Source organism: Musca autumnalis, unplaced genomic scaffold (genome assembly GCF_047663935.1).
Source record: "Musca autumnalis isolate F117 unplaced genomic scaffold, ASM4766393v1 scaffold_1, whole genome shotgun sequence".
NCBI classification, from domain to species: Eukaryota; Metazoa; Arthropoda; class Insecta; order Diptera; family Muscidae; genus Musca; species Musca autumnalis.
Window position 1 is genome coordinate 251,941,690 of NW_027411644.1, and position 18,895 is coordinate 251,960,584.

The 18,895-nt window shown below is 36.6% G+C and overlaps 1 protein-coding gene across 1 annotated transcript; it reads left to right on the forward strand.

Annotated features, from left to right (window-relative positions):
• Positions 1-11,930: 11,930 nt before the first annotated feature.
• On the forward strand, positions 11,931-12,420 carry LOC141389357 (cecropin-C). The gene is made up of 2 exons (XM_073960775.1): positions 11,931-12,122; positions 12,189-12,420. The coding sequence occupies exons 1-2, from the start codon at positions 12,024-12,026 to the stop codon at positions 12,282-12,284; spliced, it is 195 nt and encodes a 64-aa protein (XP_073816876.1). The 5' UTR covers positions 11,931-12,023; the 3' UTR covers positions 12,285-12,420.
• The last annotated feature ends 6,475 nt before the right edge of the window (positions 12,421-18,895 follow it).

Sequence of the window (18,895 nt, forward strand, 5' to 3'; positions counted from 1 at the left end):
AATCACAAAAAGTCTGACGAAAGAGGCAGTCTACAAAAAGGGACTCCGTCCGCTTTTTAGAGATATTGGATGATGAGCGATGAGCAACAGCAACTGGCATCTACCACAAGTGGATTTCCCACAGTCTAAAAACTGTGAACGTCGAAAACGCCATATCGTAATATTCTGCCGCCCTGGATAGAGGATGGAGATGCTTTTGAACATTTGCGGAACAGTTTGATGGATAATAAACCGACAGTTAGCAATTTTGAACAAGTTGTGCATGAAATAATGTATTTTTCGTTACTTTGGTGTATTTTTCGGAATATATATTTCTAAAGTAGCATGCATTATCACGAACCAAGTTACGGGGAGTAACGACCAAGTATAAAGTAGACTTTAGAACGGTGGACGAATGATGAATGAATAGTGCGTATAACATTGCCGGAATATTGTTCGCTGGGAATATTCTTTGATTTCGGAGAGAGAGTACGGCTAACATGAAAGTTATTTTTTATATATTCTTTGCATCTATCACTTTTTCCATTGTATTGTACGTCGGAAAGGAACGCTTCTGTAAGATCTTCTGGTCCATGATAAGAAATTGTTGATCTTCTGGAAGAAGACGTTCCATATGAGTATGACCTGGGTTTCATAAATATGTACGATCTATAAGATTAGCCCTTAAAAATAACTCCTAGGAAGATAATCTGATATTAGAGAAAAGCATTTTTAATATGAAACGTCCTATTTTTCATTAAGAAACTTTTCTTTACGTCTCAATTTTAGAAAACATTTTGTTCATCTATAGGAATATCTTGTCCTCTATACAAAAAATCGCATGGTATTCTATGAGGGGACCTTTATGACTCTTAACCCGGCTATTGATGTTTTCTAGCTGTATGTTTTATAATCGTATGTTATAAGTCGTGGAGTTTCTGGCAGTCACGAAGATTCTGGAGTTAGGACCTGTCGTAGTCAATCTTAACACAATATATGAATTGTGGTGTGGGAAACATCCTGCCCTCAAGTACTGTCGGCTAGGGACCTCGGGATCTTTTTTCTCGGAAATTTCAAATTCTGATCGTTATTGTGTTCCCTATTACAATGCTATACATTTGTTATAGGGAAGGTTCATACTCCCTTGGTTAATTGGTCAAACATATATAAAAACAAGTAAAAAAGCGTTAAGATCGGCCGGGCCGAACTTTTTATACCCTCCACCATAAAATATTCTGAATTTAATAAATTTATTCTTTCCTGTCCACAATTTTAGGTGGAGATATTTTGTGACCACTGATACCTAAATAAGGTAAAAAGCATAAAAAATGTATTCAATGGGTAGGGAACCTTATATGGGGATATATCAAAGTGAAAATCGGGAGGTACAGTTATATAAGGGGCTATACCAAAACATGGACCTATGTTGACGGTTTTTAGAGAAGATATTTTGTGACCACTGGAAACCCCAAACGTGAAATTACAGTTAGTTCGGTCAAAAATGTAGTTAAAATCCACAAAATACCGAAAATCGGGCGTCCCGGTGTATGGGGCTACACCTGATGATGGACCTATGTTGACATTATTTAGTGGAGATGTTTTGTGATTATTAGGAACCTCAACTGTCAAATTACAGGTAGTTCTATCAAAAATTTAGCAAAAATCCTCAAAATACCGAAAATCGGGAGGTATCGTTATATGGGGACTATACCGAACCGTGGACCTATCTTGACAATTTTTAGTGGAGCAATTTCGCGGCCATTGGGAACCTCAAATGTAAAATTTCAGCTGGTTTGGGCAACAAATGCGGCTAAGATCCTTAAAATACCTTAAATCGGGAGGTACCGTTATATGGGGGCTATACCAAAACTTGGACCGATATAGCCCATCTTCGAACTTGAACGGACGGACGGACATGCATAAATCGACTCAGAAAGTGATTCTATGTATATCCCTAGAAGAAACTATGGGTCTATCTCGCTTCCTTTTGTATGTTATGTACAAATGCACTAACACATAATACCCCTTACCACATAGTGGTGTAGGGTATAATTAATAAAATTAAATTTTATTCTTTTAATCTATAAACGGAATAATTTGGTCGACTCTTTCCAATAGTTATTCGTTATGCTCCTGTAGTGCTATTCTCTAATTCATTTTTTGAGTTACCGACAGAATTCGGTAAATTTAAAACACAAAATTATGAATGAAAGTTTTAAATAAAAGTTAAGAACACTGTTGCTATCGGTAGAACTTTACAACTACTTTCTTTTGGTCGCTAACTTACCGAAAGATATCGTAAATTAGCGAAATTATAAGCATTTTAGTTTTACCGATTTTTGTCGGTAACTCAAAAAATGAGAGAATCGCACTACTGAGTTCAACGATATAAATTATTTATAGAGGTCGTAAAAAATTCGAAACCTTAATTTCACAAACTAAAAGAATTTTATTCGATCCGGCAGAGTTGGATCTTTTCAAGGTACATTTACGTTCACTACTCCTGTTATTTTTACGCTCTGTCTGCTAAGCAGATTGATTCTTTTTTAGTTGTTATTAATAAAAGGCAAAATAAAAGTTTTAAATTTCAATGAGACTACATTTTTGTGTTCTTTATTATTTATATCACATTACGGGATAAATACATCAAGATACGATTCAGCTGCTGATATGACAGAACGTTGATTGTTGAAACCACCTTAATATGGACTTCGAACCTTAATATGGGCTTCATCAACTTCCAAGACTTCATGTACTGTCTCGTATCGTTTCTTACTTTTTCTTAGAAATCTTGCTCAATCCAGTATATTATTGGGTAGCATTGTTCCTTTTTATCCCAAAAATTATGTTGTTGTTGATTGCAGTTTATATTTATCTTCGCTTTATATTCCAATTAAAGCGTCTAATGGATATTTTCTGTTTCAACTTGATATTTTCTGTTTATTGATAGTAGAGAGTGATTTCTATTCACGAGTGCATCTCTTTTCTAGAAGAATTTTTAAAAATTCCACTATTGTTGTAGCAGCGCAAATATGTATGTTCATTCATGTATCATTTCTACAACCTGGACTGATTGTGTACTTAAAGAATCTGGAGACAGGTGAATAGTGTTAGCTGGACAGCTAAATAAATGCCGAGCTTGTGTTGGGTATCGCGGCATAAATTCGGGCCCAATACGAATTGAGGCGGCTGCATTATCTGGATCATAATTGGACTAAAACCACTCGCGATGGATGGAGGTGGACTGCGCGACTGTTTCAGTATGAATGCTATCAAAGCCTGCCTGTTAGGCACGTTGGTGTAGAGTTTCTCGTTTGTACTTTTGGAACTACCTGGGCGGAGTATATTCAATACAATCTTGTGTGCTGCATATCTATCATCGCTTCTACAGAATACCAACCATAATTTTAGAACACTACTTAATTTTTCACTCTTTTTGCCGCAATCTTCTTTCCGGTATCAGCAAGACATTACTGGTCGTGTCATGGTCCGTTTGCATGAAGTGAACAAGAAAAATGTATTTGTGACTTTATCTGGCGATACCTACGGACTTGGTGTACATTTTTATTTCCATCTTCAGGATCGCTGTTAAATTCTCTTTCTGGCAGTCCATAAAATATACATATGTACATATACGATATGTTTATTCTTGTATTCCACCATCTTGTATCCGAAGACGAATTGATTTTGCCTTCGTCTATCTAAATACCAATTAATAAATAGTTGCATGACAGCTAATAATGTTATGTTGTTTTCTTTTTTATTTATATTTATTTATTATTTTATTTAAAATTGTATGTATACATAAAAAATACAGCTGTCATTGATATTCTATCAAAGGCATATATAAACGGTAAAGGTTAACCCGCTGGATCTATTAAACCCAGTGGGTTAATCTTCAATAGTATAAACGCCCTATTATTGTACCATGCCTTGATACACAAACGGTTGGCTAGAAATGACTTAAAGGAAGTTTACATTTACGAAATCCACTCGATTTCAACTGTCAATTCCATTGCTTAAACGTCAAATGAAATCCAATTGATTTCAGACGAGTTTTCATTTGACGTATACGCAAAGGAATTGACAGTTGAAATCGAGTGGATTTCGTAATGTAAACCAAGCATACAGAGCAAAAGCCTTAATGTAAATGTAGCTTTACGCCGTATATGACACATTTTAATTCTCCGCGATACGCTTCAACGTTATGCGTTATACATTTTAATCTTGACATGAATTTCGTTTATACGCTGATGAATACAACCCTTTACTTCAACGGTCGCAGTGTTGTATTAAAAGAGTAGTGTCAACAAAAATGTGCAATCGGGTAAAATATTTTTTTAAATTTGTTGAATTCTTTTGTATCAATTTTAAATTTAAACAAAATTGCAATATATGAAGCTGAAGAAAGTAATGGTGATTGTATTTAAGTAAATATTAATGTCTATGGTGTTTTTGAAAATATAATTACGCGAGAAACTAACTTCTGTGGTAATGTACGAAAGAATTGTGTCGGAAAAAATTGGAAATTTATCAAATATTTTAAATATTTGAATTCTATTGGGGTGTACGAGGAACGCAAAATAAAAAATGTATATACTCAAAGTAAGTACCCCGATGATTTTATGTTGTTATGTATAGTCGTCGGTTTGCATTTCGGTGTATCGCCCAAACGTAGAAAGGAGCAAGTTGTAAAGATAAAGAACCGTATAAAGTTTATACTATAAACCGAATAACCTTCGGTTTGAACAATTTTTAGGTCATTTGCAGTTAGCAACTATGTAAATGTTTGCAAAAGTCCACTTTTCGCCCCCCTGGAACTCACAAATATCTTCGGTAGATCTTCCAAACACATTCAATCATGGATCGCTAGCGAGTTTATGTTATTTATGATTTGAGAGGCTTTAGATCAGTATTGAGCATTAGGCGACTTTAAACTTTAAAGTTTAAAGTTGGTGTCAATTTCTCTGTTTTTTGAAACATACAGCCCTATTCTGAACGCATGGGAGTTGGGAATTTTTTCCCATTCCCACATTTTCGTATTCTGAATAAAATTTTGTGGGAGTTTTTTCCCCATTTCCCATCTCCCCTCATTCTGAATGAAGTTCGAATTGGGAATTGGTTCCCATGGGAAAAAAGTATACATTCTCTATCTTGAATTGTGGGAGAATTTTGTGTCTTTTTGTGGGAAAAATCTCCCCAGCAAACAGTGTGGGAGTTTGAAAAAAAATTTCATATTTTTATGTAATTTCATATTTTAAGACATCTACACGACAAAATTATTGCAAATATTTATAATCGCCATGTGTTTGCTTAATAAAAGCGTACAAAATGTACTGTAAAATATGTCATTAGACGACTTCGGATTTTGCATATTCTTGTATGATACAAAAACCTGCAAGAATCTAACATGTTTTACACCGATATAAAATTGTCCTTTATGTTATCGAACAAAACAAAAAAAGTAGTAAACATTAGTAGATTTTTGCAGTTCTGGAACAGACCATATGTATTGAAATACGAGAAAAAGAGTCATGGTTGATTCTATTAACGCAGCACAGCAAGTAAAAACAAATCAATTTCAAAATTTTTGGCAATAATTTTTAAAATATATTGGAAAATAACCATAATATATACAATCTTTACAACTTTTATTCATTTTCGTAAAATAACCTTCGGGTTTTTTAAATCAGACGACTAACGTTCTATTGAAAACGTGTTAGTCTCCTCAACGACACGACAACGATCACACAAACGTACATACATATATGCTAAATTATTGCAATGCTATTCCATATTCCGAAATGCCTTTTCTTGAATAGGATCGTTATTTTTGAACGTAGAAGCTTGAAATTTTGCAAGAGCATGCGTTTTAGTTTTAGATTCAATCAAAAACGTATTTTATTTATTTATTTCTTTTTGAGATACGTCTTCTGAAATATGTAATAATCGAGAAAAATATCCGAATTTATCTTTTTGATTTTTTTTTAAAAATATGCAAAATACGAGTTCTAGCGATCATTAGGAATAAGTAAAACTAGCGATATACGCGTTAAACCCCTAACTAAAATTATTCCGAATCAACATACAATTTTTAAATTCGTTGCAAACTTAAAAAGTTCCTATTACTTTATACACAAAACTTATGTTTGCCTACTAATTAAAAAAATGCTTACACCAATTCGCAAATTCTGAAGAAAATGTGCTTATTAGAATAACACCACACATCGTTGACTCCATTCACTTAAAAAATCCATAAATCAATCTAATCCAAAAACCGCGAATTCAATGCAAATAGGCATTTTGTATTACAAAACATAATTACAGCCCCCCAAAAGTATGCTATAATAATTTGGTGCAACTGATTTCGAATTTCGAAATTTCAGCTCCCATCGTTTGCTCTTCCCACGTCGTTGAGAATATGGAAAACATGGGAATGGGAAATTTCGTTCCCATGGGAATGTTCAGAATAGGGCTGATAAACAAATCAAAGTTTATGCAATTATTAATTAAATTTATTAATTTGGATTATTAATAATTTTATATGACATTTATTTAAAAAAATAATGAAATAAGTAAAGAAATATCAAGAAAAATGTAATATTGTATTTCCCTCTCTTGCGATTTCGCTCACCACTGCCTTAGATCCATTTGACTATCGAAAATCATGGATTTGGCAGAATAGATATCTTTGAGATTAGCAGAGTTAACTCACAAAACGGAATGTTTATTATTAATGATTATATTGATCATTAAATGGCTTTTGTTATAGTACGTTTATATATAACCGGATTAAACAAAACCCACTGGGTATCAAATGTCAATTCCTTTGCGTATACGTGGGTTTGGGTTTCAAATATCAATTCCATAGCGTAAACGTCAAATAAATCCTCATTAAGAAGGTTAACCCTGCAAAAGGCTATAATATAAACAAGGCCTAATACAGCTTTTTGCCGGGTTAACCTTCTTTATGAGGATTTATTTGACGTTTACTCTATGGAATTGACGTTTGAAACCCAAACCCACTGGGTTAATCCGGTTAAGTGCAAACGTGTTCCATGTATTTTGAACATTTTTTAATGACATTGTATGACAGATTCTGCGCAAACTACCGGAAATGTATCTGAACATCTCCCTCTCATTGTATTTTAACAGGAACCCTTATAAAAGAATTTTTAATATGCGGAAAATTGTATAAAAGCAAACAAATTATGAAACGTTAAAACACTCTTGTAGGATCAGCATCAATCGAAAAGGAGTAATTCCGTCCTGTTAATTAACTAGAGATACTAACATTCTCGTTACTATCCATAGAACGGAAATCGTTCTAGATAATTCGCTTCTGCTGGTATCCATTTCTAGCTTCAGTAGCAGGGCCAGCCTGACTCAATATGGGTGCTTAACAATAAATTGAGTACACTTGTCAAATCTCAACACAGGGTTCATCCAGTTGCTTGAGAATCAACATTGGGATTCCGTGTGGGCCCAACGCTTGCACGCAGTCGATCTGTCGTCCTTTTCCCATTGCCCACAATTTACTCAATCCTCTACCAAAGTTGCTATTTAACTATTTAGTTAACCAATGCTATTAAGCTATTTTTCCGCTCTTGTATCTTCAGTTATCATTTGCTTGTTCCGTCCGATCTGCTGTGGAAGTTTATATGTAAGAAGCGACTGCAAATGTATTGGAAAATACTCTTAGCAACTACCAAAACATCGTTGAGGTGCTTTGCCCTGGCTCTTAGAATAGTCCGTGGGATTGAGAGAAAGTTTGGGACCCTCACCGTGACGCTCCAGAAATGTTATTGTACCCTCAGCATTTAGCCCAAAGAGGGTGTATACACTTTCATACGACCAAAATTTGACACATCAAAATAACGGTTTAAGACCCCAAGTATGTTTGGACGAAATCCACTTCAGACAGTTTGATTCGATTTAGCTTTGTCCATCTGCCTATCTTGCGGCCTGGAGCGCACGATAACTCTCAATAGAATCGGTCAAAAATTTGGCTCTCGTAATATTTTGGGCCATATCGACCCACTCCCACGAGTACACCCCCCACATTTTTTTCACAAAAATGGGGCGCGCGAGGGTCTAACCGTTTTGGTCTATATTTTGCACATCATATTACTACCACACATTAATCAATTTCGAATAATGACCATATCGGTCCACTCCATTTTCGGAAAATTGCTTTCGAATCGTTTTAATGTTTTTTTCGTGCAACAGGTTGTTTTTGGGCCCCTATTGCGATGATACAAGTGTTTAAAGGGGCAAGTCCATACTTCCTTCCTTACATCATTATTTGAAAATGAGTTTTTTATTTTTGCGTCACTAAGTGGCAATATTCCTCTGGTAATTTCAATTTCCCGGGTGACGTAGGGGATGGAAGATACCAAGGAACGGTCCTGACCGGTTTTAACATGGCAAAGCCCAGGATTTATCTTGGTCCCTCTTTCATCCCAAGTGGACACTGACCTCCCCGTGGTGTCACCTGGGGAACTGCCTTTAACACCCGTTAAAGGTAGTGAGCTAACATGTGCCGCGCGTTCACCCATAAGAACGTTAAAAACTTGGGTTTGGGCGTCGGGTTAGTAACCCTCCCCTAGAAAAAACAGCCTACTATGAAAAAACGAAAGAAAAGAAAAACAAACCCCTCTAAAGTTGACGAACCCCGCAAACGTTTTAAGGACCATGATCTGCGAATCTGCACCTGGAATGTTCGCACTCTTTATAGAGAAGGTGCAGTCTTCGCATTGGCAGACGTACTTGAAAAGTACAAGACCGATATTACTGCCATACAGGAAATACGATGGATTGGGAAAGGCGTCACAACAACACCTAAAGGTGACGCACTGTATTATAGCTGCCATGACGTAAAGCATGAGTTTGGTTGTGGATTCGTAGTTAGTCGGAGACTAAAACATCTTGTATCCAGCTTCACTCCAGTGAATGAAAGACTTGCTGCAATTCGAATAAAAGCTAAATTCTTCAACATCAGCTTTATCTGCGCTCATGCTCCCACTGAAGAAAAGGATGAACAGACCAAAGATATATTTTACGAGCGCTTAGAAGAAACATATGACCGTTGCCCTGCCCATGACATTAAAATCATTCTAGGCGATTTTAATGCCAAAATTGGAAAGGAGAATATCTTTGGCCCAACAGTCGGGAAATTCAGTCTCCACAGTGAAACATCTGACAATGGTATGAGACTGATAGACTTTGCAGCTGCAAAAAACATGGTAGTTAGCAGTACCAGATTTAATCATCTCGATATTCATAAGGGCACCTGGCTGTCTCCAGATCAGAAAACAAGAAACCAAATTGATCATGATAGATGTGATAGATGGAAGACATTCATCGAGCGTGTTGGATGTACGATCGTTCCGAGGCGCAAACATTGATTCGGACCACTACCTTGTTGCAGCAAAGGTACGCACCCGCTTAAACGTAGCAAACAAAGTACGAACAGACACAACACGAAAGTTAGACATCGGTAAGCTGCAATCACAACAGATAGCCACAGCATATTCCACTCAACTAGCCCAATTGCTTAATCAAAGCCCTCCTCATCCCGATAACATATCAGCGCAATGGCAAAGCATTGCCCACTCCATGCAAACAGCCGCAAAATCCATACTTGGATACCAGAGACCTCCACCAAGGAATCCATGGTATGATGAGGAGTGTCGTGCTGCCACCGAAGAGAAAAATGCGGCATATAAGGCTACTTTACAATCCGTAGCAACGCGTAGCGCACGAGAGAGATACAGGGAGAAAAGGAGAGAGGAGAAACGTCTTTTCCGCAGGAAAAAGAGAGAGATGGAAAAGCGGGAGTGTGAAAAAATCGAGATGTACAGGAGCCAGAATGAAGTCCGAAAATTCTACCAAAGAGTCAAGCATCAAACTGATGGCTTTGGTACAGGCACATCCTCCTGTAGAGACCAGCAAGGTAATTTGGTAACTGATACAGATAGTGTACTCAGGATATGGAAAGAACATTTTTCAAATCTGTTGGTATCCAATAGCAGCGAAGACGACGAAGATACCACAGTCCCAATCCCAGAAGATGGTATTGAATGTATACCGCCCAGCCAAGATGAGGTAAAGACAGCAATAAATCGGCTGAAGAATAATAAGGCAGCAGGGGCCGATGGCTTACCAGCCGAGCTGTTCAAAACCGGAGGCGACACGCTGATAAGGTGTATTCATCAGCTAGTTAGCACCATCTGGCAGGAAGAACGAGTACCCGACGATTGGAACCTGAGTATCCTGTGCCCCGTCCACAAGAAGGGAGATAAGACTGTATGCTCTAACTATAGGGGCATAAGTCTACTCCCTATTGCCTACAAGATCGTGTCAGGGATATTGTGCGAACGACTAAAGCCAATGGTCAACGAGATTATTGGACCATACCAATGCGGCTTTAGACCTGGCAAGTCCACCATTGACCAGATATTTACCCTGCGGCAAATCCTGGAGAAGACCCAAGAGATGCAGATCGACACCTACCACCTTTTTGTCGATTATAAAGCAGCCTTCGACAGTCCGCTGCGCTCAAAGGTATTCCAAGCCATGTCTGAATTTGGTATTCCCGCAAAGCTCATCCGGCTTTGTAAAATGACTTTAACTGACACGAGGTCCTCAGTTAAAATAGGAAAGAACCTCTCCGAAGAGTTTGGTACCAAAAGAGGTTTCAGACAAGGAGACAGCCTTTCGTGTGACCTCTTCAACATCCTGCTAGAAAAGGTTATACGAGAGGCAAACGTCAAAAGAAGTGGCACAATCTACACCAACAGTCACATGTTACTTGCTTATGCTGATGATATAGACATCATGGGTCGATCAGTAAAAGAAGTAACTGATACCTTTATAAAGGTCGAAGGAGAATCTGCTAAAGTGGGTCTGGCGGTAAACGGTGAGAAGACCAAGTTGATGGTGTCGACGCGCAATGCGTCCATTGAGCTCGGACCGACTGTGGAAGTTGGTTCCTATAATATTGAGGTAGTAAAAGACTTCGTCTACCTCGGCACCTCCGTCAACACAACAAACGACATCAGTTGTGAAATAAAAAGAAGAATTGTATTGGCCAACAGATGCTACTTTGGATTAAGTAAGCAGTTTAAAAACAAAGCCACATCTCGTCAAACAAAAATAACGCTCTACAAAACACTGATACTACCCGTGCTGATGTATGGCTCCGAAGCCTGGGTACTTGCGCAAGCAGACATGGCAGTGCTTGGTGTGTTTGAGAGAAAAATTCTTCGAAAGATCTATGGACCAATCTGCGTTGACGGTGAATATCGACGTCGCATGAACCAAGAGTTGTATCTGCTATACAACGACATGAATATTGTTAAACGCATCGAGATGCAGCGATTGCGTTGGCTAGGCCATATCATAAGAATGAGCGATGATGAACCCGCTAAAAAGGCGTATGAATACATGCCATATGGCGGTGCACGCAGAATTGGCAGGCCAAGGAATAGATGGCGCAAACAAGTGGATGATGAGATGACAAGGCGCGGTATTCCAGTGTGCAAAGCAACAAATAGAGAGGAATGGAGATCTGTTCTTAGTTCGGCCTATAGAACAAATGTTCTGTAATGGGCCAGCTAAGTAAGTAAGTAAGTAAGTAATTTCAATTTCCCATTTCTTTAGTGTATCTCCTTTTTCAAAACTGTCAAGAAATATATGTAAATATTTTCCAAAAAATGTTCACTAATTATAAAGTTATTCTCATACGGATAGGTGGTTCGCTATTAACGTCGCAACACACACAAAAGAATATGAACAAATCGAAACAGTTGTGGCTGTTAAAAAAACGAGGAATCACAGGAATCACCGCAAATTTTTCTAAGGGTGGTTCCCCCACAAGGTTCTTCATTTATTCAGCACAAAAGAAACCAAAACAAGACGATGATGTGCATAACGAATATAAAAGCGAAGCTTAGCCTCAGTTTCTTTATCAGTTTGAAAATAAACGCAAAGCAAACAAAAGCTCAATCTATCCTCATCATTTGAAACGTTTATTAAAAAACATGAATTTTAATAAATTCTTTGTTTACGTCGCCTTGATCTTGGCCATATGCCTAGGGCAAAGTGAAGCTGGATGGTTAAAAAAGATTGGCAAGAAAATTGTAAGTATAAAAATATGAAATAAAGCATTTAATTTTTAATAACTAATTGTCTGATTTTTATTATAGGAACGTGTCGGCCAAAATACCCGCGATGCTACCATTCAAGCTATTGGTGTAGCCCAACAAGCAGCTAATGTTGCAGCAACATTAAAAGGCAAATAGTTACGATTTAGTATTAGATAAATTTAAGAATTTATTAAGTTTATTAAAAATACCCAGCAAAATAAATTGGAAGTAGTGCAATGTGGACTGGTTCTGTCACGGCATGTTTTGATGCAGTTCAACTGGAGTCGTGAAAAAGGCACTCCAGTCCTCACATTTTAACTGCATTTGGATGCAATCCAAACGGAGTCGTGAAAAAGGCACTCCCTACATTTTATTAGCAGTTGTTAGAGATCCCTATATGTACATAAATCAGATTGTACATCTCTACAGGCAGCGGATTTCATTTTCCAAAAAGAGATAAGCGTGTTAACATGTCCAAACATTTGTTAATACAAACTAAATAATATTTAATATTTAAATAATATTTAATTTGTGAACATTTTTCCGGCAACTCACCAGAAGAAAATTTCCGAATGGAGTGCTGTTGGAGTACGTGTCGAAATCTTAACTGGTGATGGGAAGACAATCCATTTAGCAAATGAAGCAAAAACAGTTCAGCTTGGAACAAATGCAAGCGGAGGAAACACGAATGTTTGCGATTGAATTCAATGGAGAATTTTCATAATTTGTGTTAATGTAATAAAGTTGTTAATATTTTTGTTTTGCACAAATAATAAATGCATTTTATTTGTTCTGGCATATTTTGCAATGGCTTGCACAATTTCCGCAGAATGCCTGTACCAAACACGTGCTTTGGACTGCCTCCTATTCTACCCCAAAGGGTTAGTTAAAATGCAATGCCAAAGGGTCAGTTAAAATGCAGTGCCAGAGGGTCAGTTAAAATGCAGTGCAAAAGGGTTAGTTAAAATGCAATGCCAAAGGGTCAGTTAAAATGCAGTGCCAAAGGGTTAGTTAAAATGTAGTGCTTTGGAGTGCATCTTTCAGTAGTCACGCTCTTGTAAAAATCATCAGTGAAAATGCATAATTTGATGCACATCCAGATCACTTGTACATATCATTTAACTGCATCTTTGGAGGCAAACATTTTGCTGGGTAAGTATTAAGAACAAATCAATAATCAATTTAAGAATATTAGGCATATATTACGCACTTCGCAGAACATCTTTAAAATTAAATACATAGAATAATGTTAAAAATATATAGTTATTTAATTTTCACGACTAAAGGAAAATTAATATAATTCTTGTTAATTATATTCGTTAGTCCCTGCGCTTTAATAAAAAAAGCCTTGATTTGAAGTAATAGAAAAAGAACATTGGTGGTTTTAACTGATATTTTTAATATTTTGCTAATAATTTCCAATTAAGAGTTATGAATGATAAAAACCAAAATATGTCCATGGTTTGGTATATGACAACCCACAAGATTTGTTTTATGTTGAAAAACTATTTTTAGCTGACTTTAATATAGTTTGAAGTATTGTGTTACCCAAGGTCAGGTTAGGTTTAATGATACCAAGTCGCCATGTAGTTCGTACTACATATTGTTTGTTCATCCTGTAAGTATATACAAAAAATGGATTGAAATTGTAATTATGTGTTTGTGTTCGTGTATGGATTGAAATAGATTGATAGCTGAAGAAGTGTGTGGAGTTGAATTTGACAGCTTGGAGAAAATCATCTGGTCATACTGTTCCACCTGTTGTATTGCACCATGGACTAGGGTATTAGTGTACTGAATGGAGGGTTGTAGAATAAAAAGGGGTTAACAAGAGATTTTTATATGCGTGCTCACATTTGGAGTCAGAGAATCTGTATACACAAAACGGAAAATATATACAAAATGGAAAATAATCACCAGATCCAATGAAGCCATACAGGTAAAGTTTGACATCTGAGAGTTAAAATGTCTCCATCCAATGTTTCTAAGCAGAGGACACTAACAACATATACTGACAATTTCAATTTATTTCCATTTTATAATGCCCAGTCTTTCACCCTTAGGGCTGTATACTACATTTGAATTTAAAATAACAAATTGCATGACTTAATATAGTAGCTTAAAATTACATCCCATTTGCAATTTCTAGAATCCAGGGTTGCGTTTTGATTCGACTCCAGAGATTTTTTACGACCCCAACTCCGGAGTCGACTCCGAAGGTAATTTCATATTCCACTTCCATACAAGTTATGATGTTTCATTCGTACGAGTATACTCGTATACTCAGCTAATCAATTTCAAATGATGATAAGTGAAACCGTCGTTATTTTCGACTGATAGCAAATTTGTATACCCTCTCCCCCATGAAATAAAATTTAGACTTTCAGATATGTTGTTGTTGTTGTAGAAACATGAAACCTGCGTAAATCTACGTAAAATAAATCTACGTATAATATATATAATCTAAATCTACGTATAATACATACATATATAATATATAATACTTCTTTTCACCCTAAACATGTAATAAAATGACCTACGAAAGTTCTGAATGCTTTTTATTTACATTTGGATTCAAATTTGTTCCATTTTCAAAATGTTTTATCTTTTTCCTGAGAAAATTTTCAGAACGACCCTATTACTCAATATTTTCTTTGTCATTTTGTTAGTTGTTGTAATTCATGCATCTACCTTTTATAAATGTGCCCTAAAAGAAATTTGAATATATTTGCAAACATTTAATTTTGTAATCAAAATAGATATGACTCATCTATATATATAAAAGAGTTTAGTGATGAGTGACTGACTGACATATCATCGCCCAGATGAAACTGCTGAATCTAGAATCTTGAAATTTTGGGTGTAGGTTGCTGTTGGTGTGTAGGGGTGAGATAAGGCTGGATTTTTTTGAAATTCGACCTAGAACGGTACGAAAAGTACTAAAAGGTACTAAATATGGTACCCGTTTGTATTAGGCAAACGGGAAGAGCTAGAATTCTGACCTGAAACTGAAATTTGGAATTAAGATTACTGTTAAAGTGTAGGATTGAGATATGAGGGTAGTTTTGTAAATTCGTACTTATGTGTAAGAAAAAGTACTAAATGGTACTAAATTAGGTACAATAGGGATTTGGTTGAACGGATAGAGCTGGAATCCTGATATTTGGAATTGAGATTACTGTTGGAGTTTAAGATTGTGGAAGGTTTGGAAATTCGTTCTTATGGGCACGAAAAGTACTAAATGGTACTAAATTTAGTACAATGGGGATTTGGGTGAACGGATAAAGCTGAATCCTGAAATGTGGAATTGAAATTTCTGTTGGAGTGTAGGATTGAAGTAGTTTTGGAAAATCGTACTTATGGGAACGAGAAGGTAAAAATGGTACTAAATTTGGTACAATGGGGATTTGGGTGAACGGATAGAGCTGGAATCCAGAAATTTGGAATTGGGATTGCTGTTGGATTGTAGGGTTAAGGTAGTTTTGAAAATTCGTACTTATGGATATGAAAAGTACTAAATGTGGAACAATTTGGTTGACGGATAGCGCTTGAGTCCTGAAATTTGAAATTAGGATTACTGTTGGAGTGTATGACTGAGGTAGTTTTGGAACTTCGTAGTTATGGGTACGAAAAGTATTAAATGATATTAAATTTGGCACAATTTGGATTTGGGAGAACGGATAGAGCTGGAATACTGGAAATTGGTCAGACTACTGTTGGAGTGTAGGATTGAGATGGAGGTAGGTTTTGAAATTCGTACTTATGGGTACGAAATGTACCAAATGGTACTAAGTGGTACAATTTGGATTTGAGTGCACGGATAGCGCTGGAATCCGGTTATTTGGAATTGTGCTTACTTTTGAAGTGAAGGATTGAGGTAGTTTTGGAAAATTGTACTTATGGGTACGAAGAGTACTTAATGGTACAAAGTTTGGTAAAATTTGTTACTGGACGAACGAATAGAGGTGGAATACTAAAAAATTGAAATTAATATTACTGTTATTATTTGGTATTAATGTCAGTGTATGATATATGTGGTTGTCGAAATACGTACCATATGAAAATTACGAAATCACACTCAATTTGTTATTGGAGACAGGGTGAGTGTTGGTGTGTAGCGTTGGCATATGGAGGTGGTTAAAGAAATACGTGCATACCATAAATATACGAAAAGTACTAACTCGTTCTAAATTTGGTACGATTTGGATTTGGTTTAACGGATAGAGCTGGAATCCTGAAATTTGGAATTAAAATTACTGTTAAAATGAAGGATTGAGGTAGTTATGGAAAATCTTACTTGTGGATACGAAGAGTACGAAATAATAATATGTTTGGTTCAATTAGGAATTGGACGAACGGATACAGTTGGAATCTTGAGATTTAGAATTACGATTACTGCAATTATTTTGTATCAATGTCAATGTATGGTTGAGATATATCGTCGAAATTCATACCATAAGTATACGAAAAGTACTTAAGTTTGTTTTTTGGTGTAGGGACAGTGCTCGAATCTGTATTTTTTTGGAGTTAGGGTGAGTGTTGGTGTGCAACGTTGATCTCGCTGTTAATGTGTAAGGGTGAAATACGGCTGATCTTTTGGAAAATCGAACTAAAGAAGCAAGTACAGTACTAAAATAAAAATAAATATTGATTAAAATATTAAATATTGGTGTTGTTGCACTACATTTTCAGTGTTCGCAATTTCCATACTATATATTGTTTATTATACCCTATACCACAATGTGGAAAAGGGTATAATAAGTTTGTTTTCCCAAAAATTCATGTAACGCCGCGAAATATTCGTCGTAGACCCCTCATGTGGTATACCAAACTTCATATCTCGACGAGATAAAGCGATTTAGCGATGTGTGTCCGTCCGTCCGTCCGTCCGTCTGTCCGTCCATTAAAAATTGTAATCAAGCTAGAGGCCGCAATTATGGACCGATTGTCACGAAATTTAGTATGGAGGTCGGGTTTGGACCAGAATAGAACTGATTAGTTTTTGGCGATGATCGTGAAATGTTAAAGGGATGAAATGGACCAAAAACAAAATTTTTGCTCGATTTTGTAGCCGCTCTGTAGGTCGCAATAATAGTCCGATCGGCGCGAAATTTTAAACGTAGTTTTGGTTTGAGATGAAGAAGTAGCGTGCAAGTCAACGGTATGATCGGATAATATTTAGCGGGTTAAATTGATCAAAACTTTTGTGTGAAAATTGGTAAAATTTCTAATGCACATCTTATAACTTTATCCCAAGAAGACGCGTTTAGTGGTATAGGGTATCACATGGTCGGCCCCGTCCGACTATAGTCTGTTCTTACTTGTTTTTTTATATCCTTTCCGCATACGAAGTTGCGGGCATTTTGCTAGTCTTAAAATATTTTATTAAGAAATGTAGAAAAAAATTTGCTCGGAGTAGGAGTCGAGATATTATTTTTACCCTCAGCATTTATACTAACGAGGGTATATACACTTTGTGCCTCATCGAAATAATGGTTTTAGACCCCAGGTATGTTTGGTCGAAATCCGTTTCAGACAATTTGGAGTTGATTTAGCAATGTCCGTCTGTCTGGATGGATGGATAAGTCTCGAACGAATCAACCGATTATGTCCAAAATTTGGCTTTCGTAATATTTTGTCCAGACTTAGTTTAAGTTCGGAGATGGGTTATATCGGTCCACTCCTTCCGCTACCTCCCCCACAAAAGTTCGAAAATGATCGGAAAAATTGTGCGCACGATAACTCTTGAAGGCAGTAACCGATTTGGTCCATATTTTGCACATCGTAAAATTTCTACGGTCCACTCCTTCGGGTAGTTGTGTAGTTGTAGGATCGCAGTATAAATCTCGAACGGATCTGCCGATTCGGTCCAGAATTTGGCCTTTGTAATATTTTGTCTAAACTTAGTTTAGGTTCGAACATAAACCATATCGGTCCACTCCTTCAGGAAACTCCCCCACAAAAGTTTAAAAATGTCCGGAAACATTGTGCGCACGATAATTCTTGAAGGGAGTGACCGATTTGGTCCATATTTTACACGTCCTAATATATCTACTGGATATAGATCAGGTTCGAATATGGACTATATTTGTGCGCTCCTTCCACACAAAACTTCGGATAAGTTCATTTAAGATCTGCTCTCGAATCACTTTGAGTTTTGTTGAAGCAACTTCCATTCACCGACCCACTTACGATGGTACATTTTTTTCAGGGGCAAGTAAATACTTTCTGAGAAAATAGCCCGAAAGTTGTAAAAATCCCTATGACACCATGTGTAGTGGCTGGAGCGGTACAAGTTTTTCAGGGGAAAATCCATACTTCTTGTGAAAACAGCCCGAAATGTGTAAAAACACGAACTGATCAACCGATTTGGTCCAAATTTTGGCCTACGTCATATTTTATCCAAACAGTATCAGTTCAGAGATAGGCAATACCGGTCCACAACTTCCGGTACTTCCCCCCAATATTTAAAAATGTCAATAAAATGCTATTCACGATATCTCTTAAGCGGGCTGAGGGTATATCTCTGTCGGCAAAGCCACTGATACTTTTTTACTTGTTTCGACTCAAACTCCGACTCAGCCATTTGTTAACCGATTTTGAAAATCTTTGGCTTTTTCGAAAGACAATATTCTGCCCTTTTCAAAGAAAAAATAGTCTGTATAAATCCGTTGTGTAAAAAATAAGATATGCCCGTTTAAAATTGAAATTCCAAGAAACCCCGTTTTTCATTACATTTTCCGTTATAAAATCAAAAAATGGAGTGA

Excerpts from the sequence above, each read along its gene's own strand:
- LOC141389357 (XM_073960775.1), top strand. The coding sequence starts at position 12,024 with ATGAATTTTAATAAATTCTTTGTTTACGTCGCCTTGATCTTGGCCATA. Across the intron at positions 12,123-12,188 it reads AAAAGATTGGCAAGAAAATT|GAACGTGTCGGCCAAAATAC; the intron begins GTAAGTATAAAA and ends TTTTTATTATAG.